This window comes from Quercus suber, unplaced genomic scaffold (assembly GCF_002906115.3).
Source record: "Quercus suber isolate HL8 unplaced genomic scaffold, Cork oak 2.0 scaffold_85, whole genome shotgun sequence".
NCBI lineage: Eukaryota > Viridiplantae > Streptophyta > Magnoliopsida > Fagales > Fagaceae > Quercus > Quercus suber.
The window spans coordinates 601,836-622,489 of record NW_027069550.1 but is presented as its reverse complement, the minus strand read 5'-3'; the positions used below and the strand labels follow the sequence as shown (position 1 = coordinate 622,489).

Sequence of the window (20,654 nt, the reverse complement as noted above, 5' to 3'; positions counted from 1 at the left end):
CTAAGAAGTGGGACATTGGTGGAGATAATTGGGATGGATCATTTGGAGGACCTGGGTTGCTTGAGATTGCTTATCTCACACTAGATGAGCCAGAGATGGAGACAAGTATTGCTGAGGATGATAATTATGTTGATGATGATGATTTTGTTGTTCTGTGATAATCTTGAAAGTTTAAAACTTGTTATCCTTTTATGTTTATAGTTTGACGTTGAACTTGTTATCATTTTGTGTTTTTAGTTTGATGTTGAACTTGTTATCCTTTTATGGTTTGTACTCTAAACATTATGTGTATTATTGTACTACTTTGGGTGTTGTTTACTTATTTGTAGTTTTTATATAATTTAAATTCTAGACATAAACGTATTTTATGTCTAAAAACATTAAAAAATATGCCTAAATATAAAATTTAATTAATTATTTAACCGCCGTGTCCCCGCCGTGTCGTGTCCTTATTTTTCAAAAATTGCCGTATCCCCGTGTCCGTGTCCGTGTCGTGTCCGTGTCCGTGTCCGTGTCTGTGCAACTTAGGGATGCATTAGAAAGAAAGGAAGGATGCACCAAGAGTTGAGGAACTGCAAAATGAAATCAATCTAATTTCAATACCCCAATCTGTACTACAATGTTATGTATTTATACTTAATCTACTATCTATACATGTATTGAGCCAAACTAATATTGTGTGAGCTGTCGTTTAATGTCATAATCACTGCATGATCTTGTGCAACATGTGGTATTGTCTCAGCAATGGATAGGATGGAGAAGTTGAAGTTAGTCTTCTTTTGGGTAGTGTGACTAGTTCATATGCTTTTTATATGGTTTGATTTTGAAGGATGTCCTTACTCATAGTCTAGAGGCTTGTGCTTCGTGGAGTCAACAATACTTAGGAGACACATTGCTAGGTCGTCACTTTAACATGAGTTCACCATTGACACTTTTAATTATGTACTAATCACAACTTGGCAGGTGTAAAATTGGATGTCCCTAGGCTTGTTGATGTGGAGTACCTTCTTTTTATTTTTACATTGGTAAGAATTTGACTTTTAATGTAACTAGTCGCAACCTTGAGTGATGTGCTCAGAGTACAAGTATACTTTAGCACACTTTCTATGGACTAAAAAAAATACTAAATAAGTTGTTTCCAAACATATACTACAAATAGGATCTGTGGTAGCAATCAATACATAAGTTTTGCTTTCTTTTTTGGCTAAGAAGTATTATGGCTAGTTGTGTTGTGTGTTTGCACATTGCCTCTTTTTATTTAAGGCAACATTACCACTAAAAATAAATTTGTCTAATATCAAAACTGAATTCTGTCAAGTTATAGTTTATTTTTCTTTTCTAAATTTTGTAAGTAGGGTCTTCTCGAAAAAAATAAATAATAATAATAAATTGTAAGTAGCTTCTCAAAAAAAAAAAAAAAAAAAAATTGTAGGTAGGATCTTTATAGTTTCATAGGCTTATTAAAATGACTTACGTTCTACTACAAGTTTGGGTGTTGGGTTACGCGAGAAGGTGTGAAACACCTATGGGAGCCTAGAATGTTTACTAGTTTCTACTAAATAAGGACTATTTGATGTTTAAGTAATTATTTAATGGTCACAAAATTATTTGGATTTATTTCATCAAATCAAAAAATTGATAATTTTTATGACGTGGTGGCCCGAAACTAAATCATGTAACAAGACAAGAAATAATAATAGAAATAACAGGATAATGAAATTAACAAGTGCAAGTAATAAAAAGAAAATAATTTTTTTTTATTTGGACCGAAAAAAAAAAGAAAATAAATTATTTTACTTGAAAAGCATGTCTAAATAATTATTTGGACCTAGATTTATTTTATAATTTTTTTTCAAAATAAAGTTATTTATTAGAAACATTATTAGGCCTTAATCATTGTCACATAATATTATCTCAAGCTAGCAAAAAAGAACATGCGATTCAAATTAAGAATAAGCCTAGTTCGTGGGCTTAAACAGAACTCAACCCATTAACAAAGCCCATAGAGCCCAAGCTGGCCTAAAGTCGGTGTTGGCGAAGACTATAAATATTAGTTTTCTCTCCCTCTCTCCCCCCGTAAACCCAAAACCATGGCCAAAGAAGCAGAGCCAACGCTAGGGTTTCTCACCCGCAAAGAGACGGAGGTGAGGCTTCCGAGATCGACACGTGTCAAGAACAAAACTCCGGCGCCGATTCAGATTACCGCCGAGCAGATCCTCCGTGAAGCGCGTGAACGACAAGAGGCTGAGATTCGGCCTCCGAAGCAGAAGATCACCGACGCGACTGAACTCTCCGAGTACCGGCTTCGCAAGCGGAAGGAGTTCGAAGACCTAATCCGCCGCGTGCGATGGAATATCAGTGTTTGGATCAAGTACGCGCAGTGGGAGGAGTCTCAGAAGGACTTCAATCGAGCTCGCTCCGTTTGGGAACGAGCTCTCGAGGTGGATTATCGGAACCACACGTGTGAGGGAAAACTATGCATAGAATAGAAGAGATAGTGACAAATTTATAGTAAGAGGGTGTGAATAAGAAGAGGCAAAAATAAAGGAAGATGAAGGGAAAGAGGAAGAATGATATTAATGTAGAGGGTAGTAGGGAGATGAAAAGGTAAAGGAGGGAGAAAGAATGAAGAAGTAGTGGGGAGTTGAAATGGTAAAGGAGAGAGAAAGGTTGGAGAAGTGTAAATATTAAAAAAATAAATGTTAAAAGCAATTATAGAAAAATTGAAAAAAAAAATTCCCCTTTAAGCTAAAAAGGCTTACACAAAACCCTAAAGTTGAACTGAAAAGGTTTTAAGTTGGACTTAATAGTAGAACTAAATAAATAAGAAATGTGCTGGATTAATTATACAGATTTATTCTAGGGTGATAATGGAAATAAATAAATAAGTAGTGGGCTGCATTTATAAGGCTGAAATTTGTAAAAACCATTTTAAAATTGTAGAAAAATTATATTTTAAAAAGGAATTAAAAAAAAAAAATGACGTGGCAACTGATGTGGCGTAATGTGGGAGCAGCAGCATTAAACGCTACGCTTCAGCTTTTAGTAATATATAGATATAGATATAGACTAGTCGCAACCTTGAGTGGTGTGCTTAGAGTACAAGTATATTTTAGTACACTTTCTACAGACTAAAAAAATACTAAATAAGTTGTTTCCAAACATACACTACAAATAGAACCTGTGGTAGTAATCAATACATAAGTTTTGCTTTCTTTTTTGGCTAAGAAGTACTCTGGCTAGTTGTGTTGTGCGTTTGCACATTCCCTCTTTTTATTTAAGGCAACATTACCACTAAAAATAAATCTGTCTAATATCAAAACTGAATTCCGTCAAGTTATTGTTCATTTTTCTTTTCTAAATTTTGTAAGTAGGGTCTTCTCTAAAACAATAAATAATAATAATAAGTTGTAAGTAGCTTCTAAAAAAAAAAAAAAAAATTTGTAGGTAGGATCTTTATAGTTTCATAGGCTTATTAAAATGACTTACGTTCTACTAAGGACAAGTTTGGGTGTTGGGTTACGTGAGAAGGTGTGAAGCACCTATGGGAGCCAAGAATGTTTCCTAGTTTCTTCTAAATAAGGACTATTCGATGTTTAACTAATTATTTTATGGTCATAAAATTATTTGGATTTATTTCATCAAATCAAACCATTGATAATTTTTATGACATGGTGGCCTAAAGCTAAATCATGTAACAAGACAAGAAATAATAATAGAAATAACAGGATAATGAAATTAACAAGTGTATAAGTAATAAAAAGAAAATAATTTTTTTAATTGGATAAAAAAAAGAAAATAAATTATTTTACTTGAAAAGCATGTCTAAATAATTATTTGGACCTAGATTTATTTTATAATTTTATTTCAAAATAAAGTTATTTATTAGAGACATTATTCAGCCTTAATCATTGTCACATAATATTATCTAAAGCTAACAAAAAAGAACATGTGACTCAAATTAAGAATAAGCCTGGTTCGTGGGCTTAAACAGAACTCAACCCATTAACAAAGCCCATAGAGCCCTAAATGGCCTAAAGTCGGTGTTGGCGAAGACTATAAATATTAGTTTTCTCTCTCTCTCCCTCTCCCCCCGTAAACCCAAAACCATGGCCAAAGAAGCAGAGCCAACACTAGGGTTTCTCACCCGCAAAGAGACGGAGGTGAGGCTTCCGAGACCGACACGTGTCAAGAACAAAACTCCGGCGCCGATTCAGATTACCGCCGAGCAGATCCTCCGTGAAGCGCGTGAACGACAAGAGGCTGAGATTCGGCCTCCGAAGCAGAAGATCACCGACGCGACTGAACTCTCCGAGTACCGGCTTCGCAAGCGGAAGGAGTTCGAAGACCTAATCCGCCGCGTGCGATGGAATATCAGTGTTTGGATCAAGTACGCGCAGTGGGAGGAGTCTCAGAAGGACTTCAATCGAGCTCGCTCCGTTTGGGAACGAGCTCTCGAGGTGGATTATCGGAACCACACGTTGTGGTTGAAATACGCACAGGTGGAGATGAAGAACAAGTTCCTCAACAACGCGAGGAACGTGTGGGACCGTGCCGTCACTCTCTTGCCAAGAGTGGATCAGTTGTGGTACAAGTACATTCACATGGAAGAGATGCTCGGCAATGTCGCCGGAGCAAGACAGATCTTCCAGCGGTGGATGAGTTGGATGCCGGACCAGCAAGGTTGGCTTTCCTACATCAAATTCGAGCTCCGTTACAATGAAATAGAGCGAGCCAGGCAGATTTTCGAGCGGTTCGTGCAGTGTCACCCTAAGGTCGCTGCTTGGATTCGCTACGCCAAGTTCGAGATGAAGAATGGCGAGGCTGCTAGGTCTAGGAATGTCTATGAACGAGCCGTTGAAAAACGCGCTGACGATGAAGAAGCCGAGCAGTTATTCGTTGCGTTCGCTGAATTCGAAGAGCGGTGTAAGGAATCAGAGCGTGCTAGGTCTATCTACAAGTTCGCTCTTGATCATATACCGAAAGGAAGGGCTGAGGACTTGTACAGAAAATTTGTAGCATTTGAGAAACAGTATGGAGATAAGGAAGGAATTGAGGATGCCATTGTGGGAAAGAGGAGGTTTCAGTATGAAGATGAAGTAAGAAAAAATCCATTGAATTATGATTCATGGTTCGATTTTATTCGATTGGAAGAGAATGTTGGGAAGAAGGATAGGATTAGAGAAGTGTACGAGCGAGCCATTTCGAATGTGCCTCCTGCTGAGGAGAAGCGGTATTGGCAGCGATATATTTATTTGTGGTAAGTAATGTGGTTGAGAAAGCAGTTTGAAGTTTGATTAATTCGAGTTCATATGCTCAATTTTTGTTGCTGATTTTTTTGTTTGTGATTTTTAGGATTAATTATGCGTTTTATGAAGAGCTTGATGCAGAAGATGTGGAGCGCACAAGAGATGTGTATAGGTAAGTTTGCGACTGTCAAAAACTTATTTTTGTGGTTGGTGAAGTTGATGTACTGCATAAAGTTTATGTTTAGACTTGAAAATGTGGCAGATAGCTCTAACAGATTGTGTTGTTTTCAATGTATGCTTTTGCATGATGTTGTTCATACTTCACTCGTATTTGTTGCTGTGTGTGGCCAAAATAAATTCAAGGTTGTAATTTAGATGTTTACACGAGGCGGTGCTGTGTTTCACATGCTATTTTGATGCCGTTCTCTTTCATTTGTAGTTCTTGTTTCATGCATAGTATACGGATCCTCTACCATAACTTTGAGTGTCCTTTAGTAGCAATATTTAATATGGTGTGAAACTCACCTCCAAATGAATAACACTAGTGCACTAAATAAATTAATTGAAAATGCAGGTTTGCTCTAAGAAATCTGTAAATTCGATTAAAAGTACTTTAATTTTGAATTTTTTTCAGTTACTTCTCAAAATGTCAAGTTCCATACCCAAAATTTTGTTAGGTTTATTTTTCTGAGAGTATAAATTGAATAGTACCCCTGATGTTGTCAATAATTCTAATCTGTTTATGTTCAAAAGAAGAATAAGATGGTTTGGTTATGTTAAAATAGGAGAGCGATTAGTGTACCAATAAGAAAGAGAGAATTAATTCAAGTTAAAGGATCGAAAAAAGGTTGAGGAATATAAATAATAACAATGATAGAAGTAGTGAAAAATGATTTATCAACTAAGTAACATAGAGTATGGTTTTGGATAGAATAGAATGATGGAAAAGAGTATTGACTAGTCTTGGAGGATCCATAGACAACCCCAAAATCTTGGAACTAATCTTTTATGCCTTCAAGTAAATTAGACAGGTTGTTAGAAGTTGTTGTAGAATTAAAGTAGTGGAAACATAGAAATTATTATACTGTTTATGTGATGTAGTAGGTCAGTGAAAAGATAGATGAAACGGAGGTGGAAGTAGTGGGCTCCAAATCTTTCTTTGCATTATGAATACGGGCAATTGAAATCAAACACTGTTTCAGCATCAAACAGTAAAAATTTGGGACTTTTCAGTGAAACACTGTTTCCCACTATTAAGGAAAAAAAGGTAGAGAGAGAGAGAGAGAGAGAGAGAGAGAGAGAGAGAGAGAGAGAGACTGAGGGAAGTAAAAATTAGCAGCTGGAACCCTCATTTTCTTTTGTCTATCTGGGATTCTAAATCCACATTCAATGACAGTTAACTGTTCCTGCCTGTGCTGACTATGTATATAAATCAGAGTACTTTTTTTGCTGAATAAATCATAGAGTGCCTCGGTGAAATTCAAGTGTGTTATGAGTTCCTTTCATTCATGTTTCATGGTGAACAATCACACATGTGCACTAAAGATAAGCATGTGCATTCAATTGCATGACAAGGGCTACTACATGTGTTGTCCTGAAATCTTTTAGTTGAGTCGTGATACTTTCAAAGAGTAATTAAGTACATGATAAGAGAGAATGACTTTTGTATAAGATAGAAGGTGAAAAAGAACATACAAAATGACCCTCATTAGTCTGTGAAGGATCTATAGATGACCTCAATGTTTGAACATTTGAGGACTAAGGTTTGTTATTGTTATATCCTGGTGCTGGGGAAGCTTAATGCTCCAATACATTCACTCCTAGGCGCATTTTATAAGTAGTGGGTCTATGTGCAAAAAGGGAAATGGTATCCTAAAATTAGGAGGGGATGAGGTTCTCTTTGATCATATACTTTGATTTTACCATTATCCAGGGAACTAGAAGTTTCAAATGCATATAATTCACCATCTACTACAACACTCAGTTTTGTACTTCCCTGCTGTGCAGGCCATCCCTCTCCTGTGCCATTTGGCATTTCAACCCATGAATTTGTTTCAGGGTCATAAGTTTCTCCTCCAGCATCAACAAAAAAGGTCCATGAATACAAACTTTGAGGGACGCATAACCTTCCCATGTTTGAAGTCAAACTGGTGGCAATAGGCTTTAGCATGTCAACCAAAAGGCGGTGGGTAACACTTGCGCTTTTGAGAATGGCATGCTTGGAACTTGGGACCATGTCCCCCTTGAGGGGTCAAAAACTTCAGCAGACTGAAGAGGAGTCAAACCACACATTTGTTATATTTAATAGAGGGTGGGGGAATGCAATCTTTTGTTTTGTTTTTTTTGTTTTTTTATAAAATAAATACCATATATGTACTTGGGTTATACAAATGAATGTTGAAAACAGCACCAAAAAAAAACTTAGTTTACATTTTCAATACTTCAGTTTATCTTTATGGTTATAACTTATAAACGATGTGACTGTTGATTAGTTAATGCATGATCATAAATTTCGGTTATGTAGGAGATTTTATGCTGTACAATCAATTTGGTTTCAAGTTTTTTTTTTTGGTTCCTATGAACAATTAATAAGGAATTGTAAGTGTTTACAACTTGGAAATCTCTCTGATGTACATTCATTATAAAAATTACTATATGAAATCTGTTAATGCGAAATTAGTTACTTACACAGTCATTCACAACAGCACTTGTAACTGGTTTTTCTATGTATGATTCACACGAGTGGACAAACCCAAGTGACTTTGAAGAGATTGCTCACTTACTGTTAATTTTTCCAGGCAGTGTCTGAAGCTCATTCCTCATGAGAAATTCTCTTTTGCAAAATTATGGCTTCTAGCTGCTCAATTTGAGATCCGGCAGCTAAATCTCAAGGCTGCACGACAAATCCTGGGAAATGCAATTGGCAAAGCTCCTAAAGATAAGGTCATTTACTGATTGAGTTTAAATATGTACTATATTTGGCATATTCCACATATTCTCACGCTTGTGATTTTGCTTTTTAACCCAATAGATATTCAAGAAGTATATTGAGATAGAGCTTCAGCTTGGAAATATAGACCGTGGCCGAAAGCTTTATGAGAAGTATCTGGAGTGGGCGCCTGAAAACTGTTATGCATGGAGCAAGTATGCGGAGTTAGAGAGATCTTTGTGTGAGACTGAGCGAGCTAGGGAAATCTTTGAGCTTGCAATTGCCCAACCAGCACTGGATATGCCAGAGTTATTATGGAAGGTACATGCAATAGTTTTTCAGTAAATTTTCTGTTACTTGTAAAAATGAAAGAAGTTATTTCAGGATGATGTTTGTAGATGCTGTTTCTTGATTCATTCCATAGTTTTTCAGTAAATTTTCTGTTACTCATAAAAATGAAATAAGTTATTGTTTCTTGATTCTTAATCCTGCTATTCCAGAAATAATGAAAAAGGGGCCCTATCTGATAAATAAATGAAGTTCATTCATTTCTTTTTGTGACCTAAATTGGGTGAGTTCTGTCTTATAGTCTGATTTATTTTGCCACTTGATATCCCATAATTCTGCGGATGTGATGATCACTTTTTTGGTTACTAGTGTAGCAATTTGACTTGATTGTAAGAAAGCTTTGGCATACTTTTTTAAAGCTTGTTGACTAAATTGATTTTTAGATAATTGGTAATAATACATTTATTTATTTTGTGACAGGCATACATTGATTTTGAAATATCAGAGGGTGAATTTGAAAGGAGCAGAGAGCTCTATGAGAGGCTTCTGGACAGAACTAAGCACTTGAAGGTCTGGATAAGCTATGCAAAGTTTGAGGCGTCTGCCATGGAGGAGGATGCTAAGGGTTCAGACTTGGCAGAAGATGATCTCCAGGAGCATCATCATGAACAAAAGAAGCAATGCATTCAGCATGCTAGAAGTAAGGAATTTTTGGCAAAATCTTATTGTTTACTTCTTTTAATTTATAATTTGATTGTGTTTAAATTCCATCACAAATAAAACAAGCTCTAACCCTTTTCTTTTGTTTTCTATGAATCAGGGGTTTTTGAGAAAGCCATTAACTACTACAGAACATCTGCACCTGAGTTAAAAGAGGAAAGAGCAATGCTACTGGAAGAGTGGCTGAACATGGAGAGCAGTTTTGGGGAGCTTGGTGATATTAGTTTAGTCCAGGCTAAGCTGCCAAAGAAGCTGAAAAAGAGGAGGCAGATGGTGTCTGAGGATGGTCCTGCTAGGTATGTTAATTAACTTATAAAAGTCTTATTAAGATTTGATATAATTGTGTTCCTTGCATTCTTTAGGCTTTTCCTTATTTGCCAGTACTAACAACTTTAAATTGGCAGGTATGAGGAATACATCGATTATATGTTCCCTGAGGAAACTCAGACGACTAATCTTAAAATCTTGGAAGCTGCCTATAAGTGGAAGAAGCAAAAGATTTCTGATGAAGACTAGCATGGTTACTTGTTTTTGTAGAATTGTAGCTTTTGGTGTAAATACACAATTGTTTTTTTTTAATGTTAATTCGGTGAAAATGAAGTAGTTTAGCTGCTAATCATATTTTTCTGGAATGAACGATTGCACCCCCAAAATCAGTTGAGGGAACTTAAGAGTTGTACAGAGTGTCTAGATTAGATTCTGAGAATTTATTATCATAGTGATGAAACAAGCATATCCTTCTAGGCTGAAATTTATTCTATCAATTCCTGAAATGCACTTTGAACTGATTGTTGATTATAGATAGTGTCATGTGATATCCACTATGGAGAAATTTTTCATAGACATTTTAATAACTTATGGTGCATTTACTGTGTTATTAGTAATGCCACAGATATGGTAAGCTCTAGATGAATTTGCCACTGTACATGGCATTGGATGAAAGTTTTATATTGCATGCCTTTTTGATCTTAAGTTTTTCTTTTGTTTGGGTTAAGAGAGAGTTCAAAAATGTAGCCAATAATATGGTTAAGTGCTGCTGTCTATAATTCAGTACTGATCTGTAACAGTTCTTCCCTTCCCCTTTCAGTCTGGGAGTTTTGGAAGGCTGATGTTGGATTTTCTTTTTGAAACTGATGTTGGATCTTTTTCAGTTTAATGAAAAGTTACTAGTTTATTATATATTAAAAAAAAAAGTTTCCCTCCTCAAGCCCATGCCCCATAGGTAATATGGAATCAATAGTTTAAATTTTTAAAGCTTTATTTTTTTCATAATATTCTCAGCAACTCATCCAGATGAGCTTGAATTTCCTTTGGATGAGGGAGACAGTAGTCAATCTGGGAAAAAAAAGAAGAAGAGAGAATGGGTTGTGCAAGTGCAATAAGATCAGGTTGTAAAGCTTATTAATGTTCTTTTTTGATACCAGGTTCGGAAAGTACAAAGCATAGATGTTTTAGTTAGTACCAGACATATCCATTACACCTTGAATGTTCTGATAAAAAATAATGAATGCGAGAATTTGTTGCACTTTTAGCCATATTAGTCACACAGCATAATTGTCTAAGATCTGCAAATAGTGCTCTACTACTCCAATGGGTCTCCTGGACTTGTTGCCAACTGTTTTTCAGTTCCCTTACTGTTGGTGAGGAGGATGATATTTGAGAACCCCAACTGTGTTGCTTTTTTTGACTGCAGCTGGCCAAATTGGCCAAATACCACATTTTTTGGAATTTTTTAGCAAAAAAACACTGTTTTACCATAGAAGAGTTTTAAAAACTCAAGTTCCTCATTAGTCCTGCCACCGTGGCACTGTTGAGTTGGAATTTGTGGGATTAAAAAAAATTATGTGGTACTCGAGCTTGGTAAACTCGAGTACCATGCAACACAATACTCGAGTATACCAGACTCGAGTACCTTTTATAAATAAAATGCAAAAAATTTTATTTCTACGGTACTCGAGTTTACCAAACTCGAGTACTGTGTAATTTTTTTTTTTTTTTTGGGATAATCAACAAATAAACAAAAAGATAAAAATAAGTAGCTTTTTTATGTTTTTATTTATTTAAATAGAAGCATTGTAAAATATAGAAATTTTAATTTTGAAATATGAATTTAATTTCTACATTTATTAAAATTGTTCATTGTTTTCTCATAAAAATTGTTCATTGTTTTCTGTATAAACTATTTCTACGATTTTGCATAAAATTATTTTCTATTCAGCATTATTTAAGAAATTGTTCACTCTCTTTTTTGCATAAATTATTTTCTGTTCACTATTTAAAAAATTGTTCACTGTTTTCTCATAAAACACTTAGTGAAATCGTGTTTTCTAAATTTAAACGCCAAATCTGAATGCTTTTTCATGTTTGAATTTCACAATAACCGAATATATTTTTTTGCATTGATAAAATCTGTTTCTACATTAATAAAATTTTCTCTCTGCACATCATATTTACTGTATATTCAAATCTGCTTACTGCATTCATAAAATTTGTTTTTTGCATTAATTAAAATTGTTCACTGTTTTCTCATAAAAATTGGACATGTTGCAAGAACAACCCCGAGATGAAGACAACAGCAAGATGAGGGCTAAACTAGAGTGTGCTGGAGCTTTAACAACTTCAACTCTTCCTACTGTTACTTCTTCTTTTGCAGATTACCTAAGGCTGCCAATAACTTATGAGAGAGTAAAACTATTATTTGGTAATCAAGTGATAAAGAGAATAACAGACGAAAAGCGCAATGCATTGCTGGTGGTTGCTGCATTGCTTGTAATAGTGACCTATCAAGCTGCACTATGCCCTCCTGGTGGACTTTGGCAAGATGATCTGTTCAAACCCAATGCCACTATAGCTGCACTCAGCCCTCCTACTCCTGCAAGGGGACTTTTGATTGAGTCCAATTCCAATATCACAGCACCACATAAAGCAAGGTCAGCCATTGCTAGGACAACATAATTTTTTTAACGTGTCTTCAAAAAACTACTCAAGCCATAGTTGGTACTACATCATGTTTAATGTATATTCAAATCTACTTACTGCATTCATAAAATCTGTTTTCTGCATTAATTCAAACTGTTTTCTGCATGTGGTTCGTATGACTACAGTTGGCGTCTGCGTAAATTATTTTCTGTTTACTATTTAAAAAATTGTTCGCTGTTTTTTCATAAAACACCTAGTGAAATCGTGCTTTCTAAATTTAAAAGCCAAATCTGAATGCTTTTTCATGTTTAAATTTCACAATAATCGAATTGATTTTTCTGCATTAATAAAATTTTCTCTCTGGACATCATGTTTACTGTATATTTGAATCTATTTACTGCATTCATAAAATCTACTTTTTGCATTAAGTAAAATTGTCCAAACAAATCAAGGCAGTCTAGACAAATACAGACAGATGTTCAAAAGTTACTGTTGTTTACTAGCATGAGTAAAAAGAGATCTGATAGATTCTCAAGATTTGAAAGACTCCCAGACAGATGTAGACAGACTATTACTCATCAGTACTAATTTCCATACCACCAACAGATTAACTTGAGTTAAATTTACCAACTCAGGTTACTTTACCATGGTTCATTTCACCTATAAAAGAGACGGATTACGAAGACAAAAGACAAGTTTCTAAGTTTCTAAGATTCTAAGCTTCTAAGTTCCAAGTTTTAGAAAGCCTTTTGTAATAGCCTTCCCTCTCCCTTAGAAAGACTTTTGTACTCTTTCCCCTCTTGTAATCTTGTAACCTTTCTCTTCAGACAGTTTTATTTTCAAGCTTGTATCAAAGAAGGCAGTTTGTTTTCAAGTTTATCAAAGACTGAAGTTTTTATTCAAGTAAGATTTTACTAGTTTCTATTTTCATATTCCATACTCCATTTTAACCTTAGTTTAAATATATCTATTTTGCTATTTACTTCTTTATTATCTATTTTATCATTGTTTATGCTTCCATATTACTGATGTGCTTTCTCTGGGTAGTCATTGGTATTAGAGAATCCGGATTATAAAACACCTAATGAACAATGAATAATTTATGTAGAAAAAACATTGAACAATTTTTCAAATAATGCTGAAGAGAAAATACTTTTATGCAGAATGCTAAAAATAGTTTATGCAGAAAACAGTGAAATTTTTTTATGAGAAAATAATGAATAGTTTTAATTAATGCAAAAAATAGATTTTATGAATGCAATAAACAGATTTTAATATATAGTAAACATGATGTACAAAGAGCAAATTTTATTAACGCAAAAAAACCAATTCGATTATTGTGAGCAAATTTTATTAACGCAGAAAAACCAATTCGATTATTAACGCAAAATTTGTCCATTATTTACATGGTTACATATTTAAAAAAACACAAAAANGCAGAAAAGAGAGTGAACAATTTTTTAAATAATGCTGAACAAAAAATAATTTTATGCAAAATGCTAGAAATAGTTTATGCAGAAAACATTGAACAAAAGAACACAATGAAAACACAGGCTTTTGGTGTATGAGTACATGGAGCACGGTTCTTTGGCTCAAAACCTCTCTTTTAATGTACTTGATTGGAGGAAAATGTTTGAAATTGCTTTGGGTACTGCAAAAGGTCTAGCGTATCTTCATGAAGAGTGCTTGGAGTGGGTTTTACATTGAGACATGAAGCTTGAAAACATACTTCTTGACTCTAATTATCATCCAAAGGTAGCATATTTTGGTTTATCCAAATTACAGAACAGAGGTGATCTCAACAATCCAAGCTTCTCAAGAATGAGAGGAACTCGCGGTTACATAGCTCCAGAATGGGTGTTCAATCTACCCATCACCTCCAAAGTAGATGTTTATAGCTACGGGATTATTGTGTTAGAGATGATGACTGGGAAGAGCACAATAATGGGTGTCCACACTATAGGTGTTGGAGTTGAAGTTGAACATAGAAGGTTGGTTACTTGGGTTAAGGAGGCAAAGAACAGAGAGGCAACTACTACTACTACTACTACTACTTCCTGGATTGAAGATATCATAGACCCCACAATGGAAGGCATATGGGATATGGGTAAGATAAAAATCTTGGTTGAAGTGGCTTTGCAGTGTGTAGAAGAAGACAAAGATGCAAGACCCACCATGAGTGAAGTAGTCAAGATGCTTGTTCATTGTGAAAATGGACCTACTTGAAATAGAGAGATCCTAATACCAATATACCACCAACATGGCATGATGGATCTTATATTTTGCTTTGTTTTGATTTTCTCATTAGTTTGTTCTCCTATTTTGTGTGTGTTTGAAATAAAATTCCTAATATATAACTGTTTGTTACTTTTTTATTAATTAATTGCACCTTCTCCCAAATTAAATTCACAAAAAAAAAAAAAAAAAACTCTTAGAAAATGGTGACTTCAATTCACAGTTTTCAATTGCTTTATATGTGTGTGTAAAACCCGTAATGCTTTGTCCAATTAAACATCCATATTACCATTTTGGGTTGGACTTGGACCCATGCCACTATAGGCTCCCCCGTTTAGGCCAAGCCCAGCCCAATCCTTAATAGTTAAAATTTGAATCTAACATTTACCCAGACTTTATAATTTACTCTTTTGAATTTAATAACCTCAAACAAGACTCAGAGATATTTTTTGATAATGCAAAGATAGCTTAGAAAATTCTTACACTAATCCAAACCTTATAAGTTATAACCTACTCTTTTGATTTTATTCACGTCAAACAAGGCTTGGAGATACTTTAGTATCTTAGGCTTAGATAATTCAAAGATAGTTTGGAAAAGTCTTACATATAATGTAACAAAAGAACACAGTGACGTTTGTTGGTATGAGAAACTATGGAAAATATTAGAGTAAAAGTTAAGTTATTCAAAGTTCAAATGCCTAAAACAATTTTACTTAAAACTTTTTTATTTCTTTTGATTGACTAGGACTGATCCATAAAACCTTCAAAAGATGAAAGACAAAAAATTTTAACTCAGAAAAGAGGAAACCTACATTTAAATTCTAGAATTTAGGGGTTAAACAAATTAAACCCCCATAGTTTTAAAATTGACAAATTAAACTATCACTATATTGAATTTAATTGTCCTTAAAAAAAAACAATGTTTATGTTATATTGGTCTATACAATTAAATATTTGAATTTAATTAGAAAACATAAGCTCTAATATCTAAAGAACAATAGTTGATTTTTATCTTGTTTCATGATTAGCTACATATGAGTATAATGAAATGTAGGCTACTCTCCCCTCCAAAAACAGTGAATAATAAAGTATGATGTTTGAGAATGTATTTAATATCATAGTGATATATCAAATCTCTCTCACAAAATAGTGAGTTCCACAATATTATGTCCAAAAAAAAAAAAAAAAAGTTCCACAATATTTGCCGGTGACATAAATTAAAAATTGCACAATGTTGACCGTAAGAATAAGACCATTTAGACTTCAGAGTGAACCACACCTAAACCATAATCTGAAAGCTTACCATAGAAATAATCTGAGACTTAGACATGGCAAAACGGGCGGGTCGGGTCGGGTTCGGGTCGGGTCAATCGGGTTGTGGGTCAAACGGGTCACGGGTCAAAAACGGGTCATTTTAAGCGGGTTAAAATCGGGTTCGGGTCAATTGGGTTGCGGGTCGGGTTGGGTCGGGTCGGGTTGACCCGTATTTTTCACATGAATTTTTTATTATTTAATTTTTATGAAGAAAACAATATGTATCTGTCATTTGGAAAGTTATGCAACAAATTACTTGATGTAAAATGCATTATTTTGAATTCACCACTTGTATCAAGAATGAACTCAGTTAAACTTATTAATACTTATTCAATAATGTTAAAATTATACAAATCCTAATATTACTATCTAAAACAAAATAACACAAAGATAAGTAAAACAAATACACAAGTTTTATTTCTACACAATATCAACATTCCAAAATATAAAACAAAATTGCAAATGACTTATTGGATAACTCATTTGATAAAGAATAAAAACATATAAGAAATTTAAAATTTTAAAAATTAATTTTATAATCTATTATCAGTTGTGGTTGACACTCTATTTCAATTTGAGATATACTTTAAAATTTGATTGCTTACTTATTTACACATGATTTCTTTTATGAATATCATATTATTGTTAAGCAACACACACTTTAGGAAATATCATAATTTATTTTGAAAAACCGTTTATTTTGGACATAAATTATTAAAAAATAGGTCTAAGTATTCATAATTTATGCTAATTTGATACTTTAGCTTCACTATTTTCACACTTGTGAATGTTTCTCACATGTCTACAATTTTAAATCTGTATTTTTAACTCTACTGTAATCAAATTATCTTGGCATGTACTTTGTTATTTGATATCTAAAAATATTTACTCATTACAGAATGTTCAATTATTTATCTTTCAATTAATTTGCATGTAGTTATGTAAATGTATCAATTGTTTCCTTAAAGTTTACAATAAACAATTAAACTAATATTGTCTTAGTTTTACTATTTTTTTACCAAAAAAAAAAAGTTTTAAAAAAATGGTTCGGGTTCGGGTCGGGTCGCAGGTCGGGTCGGGTTGACCCGCAAAAAACACGGGTCGGGTCACGGGTCAACCCGTTTTTGCTTCGGGTAAAAAAAATCGAGTTCGGGTCGGGTCGGGTTGGGTCAGAAAATTCTGACCCGTTTTGCCATGTCTACTGAGACTAGTGGAGAGATGTGTAGCGTGCAACGTGTCTTCAACGTGTGGATAATCACATGATGAATGTAGCTTGGAAGTCAGTTTGTCCAAACTCCAAACTTAAACGCCAGGTCAAACGGAACATTTTACCTTGTTGGGTTGGGCCCGCTATGGGCCAGTTTGGGCTAAGCCCAGCCATTTCCTCACTGTTAAAATTCAAATCAGCGGGCCGAGCCTAACTAGCACGAAGTCAGTTTAACTTGGTTGACTAGCACTTGAGGTCTCATATCTTATACGTCATTCTATGGATACTGCTTTTTACTAAAAACTGAAAATTGAAAATACTATAACAAAATAGTTTTTAAATGTATAAATAATACTGTGAAACTCAGTTTTAATGAAAAAGTTACTGAATGAAAATACTTGTGGGTCTCGTGAACAGTACACGAGACCAACATAAAAAACGCTTCTGCTGAGAAATGCGCAAAATGCACTTCCCAAATAAAGGCTATATTATTTTACTATTGCTTCCTGTTTTTCCTTTTAATGAAAATTTTTACAATTATTTTATATATTTTTTTTGAGATAAATGAAAATTTATTAATGCTTCCTCACTCGATCTGTGTGGGGTGAGGTCCATTAATATTATCAAAGCACTTGCTGCTTAATAGCTACTACTTAAATGATTTTTCTATTGTGGTGTGCTTCTCTAACGGATAATTGCAAGTATTTCTGAGACAATAATTTTGATAAAAGAGGACTTGCATTAATTAAAAAGAAATAATTTGTACAAAATAACCACTGACCTAATTTTGTAGGATTTTTATTTACAGCTAGGAACATGCCAGAGCATGCATTCAGTGCATTTATCAATTCTTACTTTGAATAATAAAGAAACTCAAGTACATAGTTGTTCCCTTTTTTTATCATTGATAAACAACTACCTGGTACCTAATGTAACTACCTGTTAGAATGAGACCACTATTGGAAAAGCAAATTTGAAAACACAATTATTGTGAAATTTAAACATGAAAAAGCATTCAGATTTGGCTTTTAAATTTAGAAAACACGATTTCACTAGGTGTTTTATGAGAAAACAATGAACAATTTTTTAAATAGTGAACAGAAAATAATATACGCATAAAAGAGAGTGAACAATTTTTTAAATAATGCTGAACAAAAAATAATTTTATCGTATCTGTGATTTGACGATTTGATTGATAAATAGACTAGATCCGAGAGGTAGTGGTTGGATGTGACGGCGGTAACTCGCTTCTGACGGTGGCTACTGGTGAAGGCGAGGGCAGCGGAAGAACGCCGGAAAATACCACTAGGTCAGAGCAATGGCTCTGATACCATGTTAACAATATAAAGAGAGAATGACTGAATAGTCAGTATAATATTATGTGTGTAACAATGTACAAAAGAGAGCCTTTATATAGGCTAGGTATGTGTGCAGTACAAGTAATAGAAGTATAGTACAAGTAATATACTAGGCTAAGTCCAATGGGCTAATCTATACACTAACAGTATTAATCACTTGTAAAAGATTTTGGTTTATGTTCTCTCTTGCAGCTAGTTAAACTTCCACGTGCCCCAAATGTTGATAAAATATTGAAGAAGTATCTGGGTTACAGGATGAAGAAGTATAACTCGTAAGTTCATTCCTGTTTTTATGGACACTTCTCAGTCTTTTACTTTTTGGCTTGCTAAATTTCAAGTCTTTCTTGTATAGTGGACCATAATTTACAGAATTTATTTTGTTGTAACGTCTACTTGGCACTTATTTCTTTACCTATTTCTTTACCTGTAATATACTACACTAGTTTTTTTTTAGCTGGATTTTCACAAAATGTATCATCAACTAACTTATTCTTAAAAATAAGTGGTTTTTGATTTTTGTATGGCTTCTTTTTATAGAACTAGCTTTTGAAGGCTCAACCCAACTAAGCCTTAATTTAAATCAAATTGGGGTTGGCTATGAACCTCTTCAACTAATCGGGGTGTTGACCACATGTATTGTTTTCTGTCATACTGTAGATTCTTTGTCACCTCCCAATTTAATAGTATTTCTTCACTATTTATACCCGTGTTATTTTATCCTCCCTCTACTTAATTTTCACTCCATCAAAATGAATTAAACATTCTCTTTAACATGTGCATTAATCAATCTCATGCACATGGCCAAACCATTGTTATCTACTATTTTGCATATTAGTCATCTTTACATTTGAATAGATGGCATCATTCTTTATCTAATATTTCCTAGTATTACTGCTTATCCATCTTAGCATTCAAATTTCAACCATAGTGAGTTTTATAGCAATCTTATAGCCCTTCAGCTGATACAGTATTCCCGATATACTTCTCTCTCCTTCACCCCGTTCTTATTCAATGACCCACATCATCCTCAGTCATCCCATCCTTACAAATTATTGAACCAAGATATTGAAATGGTCAGTCTTCTAACCAATTTAATCTTATAAGAAAATTTTAAAATAAAACACAATAATGGTTCATTTAGCAATCATTTAGATTAGAGTGTTTGAAGAGAGGTTGTACGTTGATATAGTCTGCATTACTGTATCTAGTTCTGAAGGCCAGAGAAATGTGAAAAAGAGCACCTTGGTGTAAATGCCCTCAAGTGTTAAACTTACTATTGATGCATCTTGCAACTTCTGTATTTAGACATTACTTTCCTATGCAATTTTTGTTGTGTGTGAAGTTCTTAGTATCATGTTTTTGGAATTGATGCATTCGTGTCTTGGTAATTACCTATTGTTAGTGTTCTGGTGTTCATGTTTTTGTGTGTTGTCATTGTCCTTTCTCTGTAACGTAATTAAATGGATATAGGATAGCTGATTCAGTGGGAGAAATTCTGAGAGGATTACGTTGTTACTTCAACAAAGCATTGCCAGCAATACTTCTATATAAAAGTGAGCGTCGGCAATATAAAGAAGCAATTTCAGTTGATGTCTCTCCTTCAACTGTATATGGTGCTGAACATCTATTGCGCCTCCTGGGTATGTTTATCCTTTTATGCTAGAAGTCATTTATTTTCTTGGGGAAAATCTGTTACGTTTTCTGTGTTTTAAATAGCAATAATCTTGATTTATTATATTTTAAATAAATTAATCAACAGATGTTGCGTCTCTTTTGTGAAGTTTGATTTGTAGGATGATTCTAGTTTTTTTACCTTAAATATATTAATACTTATTGTTTTAATAACCAGCCATATCATAATTATGTAGAATGTGGAAGTTTCGACATTTATCAAACATGTTGAGAGCAATAGGGCTGGCTAAATGAGTAATTCTTCCTGCCATGCCCTATCAAAATTGACTGGCTGGCAGAGTTCTACTTCTACCAGGATAAGTTTTTTAGACAACTGTCGGGTCTGTATATCTTCTACTAAAGCTAAACTTTATATATATCAGGGGTTCTGTATAAATAAAATGATGCAGCACAAAATTCTTAAAGGGAGCTAAGAATAAACAAATGAATAGAAAAATAAAAATAAGGAAAAAATAAACACACCACCCCTGTGGCATACCCTTAAAACATGAAACTATATTATTTTTACCTATATAAAAAAAAAAAGAAAAAAGAAACTATTCTATGGTTTATTTTGTAACACTTACCTTCCTTGTGGTTTGCTTTATGAGGCATTTTTGTTAATTTAAAGAAATTTGATGATATTACCAGTGCTAACAACACCCATTGGAAAATGAACTTAGGAATCAGCACTATGCCATTGGTAAATTGCAATAGAAATTTTAAATCCAGCTTGTTTCCAATTTCCATTGGAGTGTAATAGC

At 34.0% G+C, this 20,654-nt stretch overlaps 1 protein-coding gene and 1 pseudogene across 1 annotated transcript; both read left to right on the top strand.

Moving 5' to 3' along the window:
• Positions 1-4,094: 4,094 nt before the first annotated feature.
• Positions 4,095-9,984, top strand: LOC112008535 (uncharacterized). The gene is made up of 7 exons (XM_024040861.2): positions 4,095-5,260; positions 5,356-5,421; positions 8,048-8,192; positions 8,281-8,499; positions 8,947-9,166; positions 9,287-9,482; positions 9,591-9,984. Exons 1-7 carry the CDS (start codon positions 4,110-4,112, stop codon positions 9,700-9,702), a joined length of 2,109 nt encoding a protein of 702 aa, XP_023896629.2. The 5' UTR covers positions 4,095-4,109; the 3' UTR covers positions 9,703-9,984.
• Positions 9,985-13,677: 3,693 nt separating this feature from the next.
• LOC112008513 (putative receptor protein kinase ZmPK1) lies at positions 13,678-14,331 on the top strand (annotated as a pseudogene).
• The last annotated feature ends 6,323 nt before the right edge of the window (positions 14,332-20,654 follow it).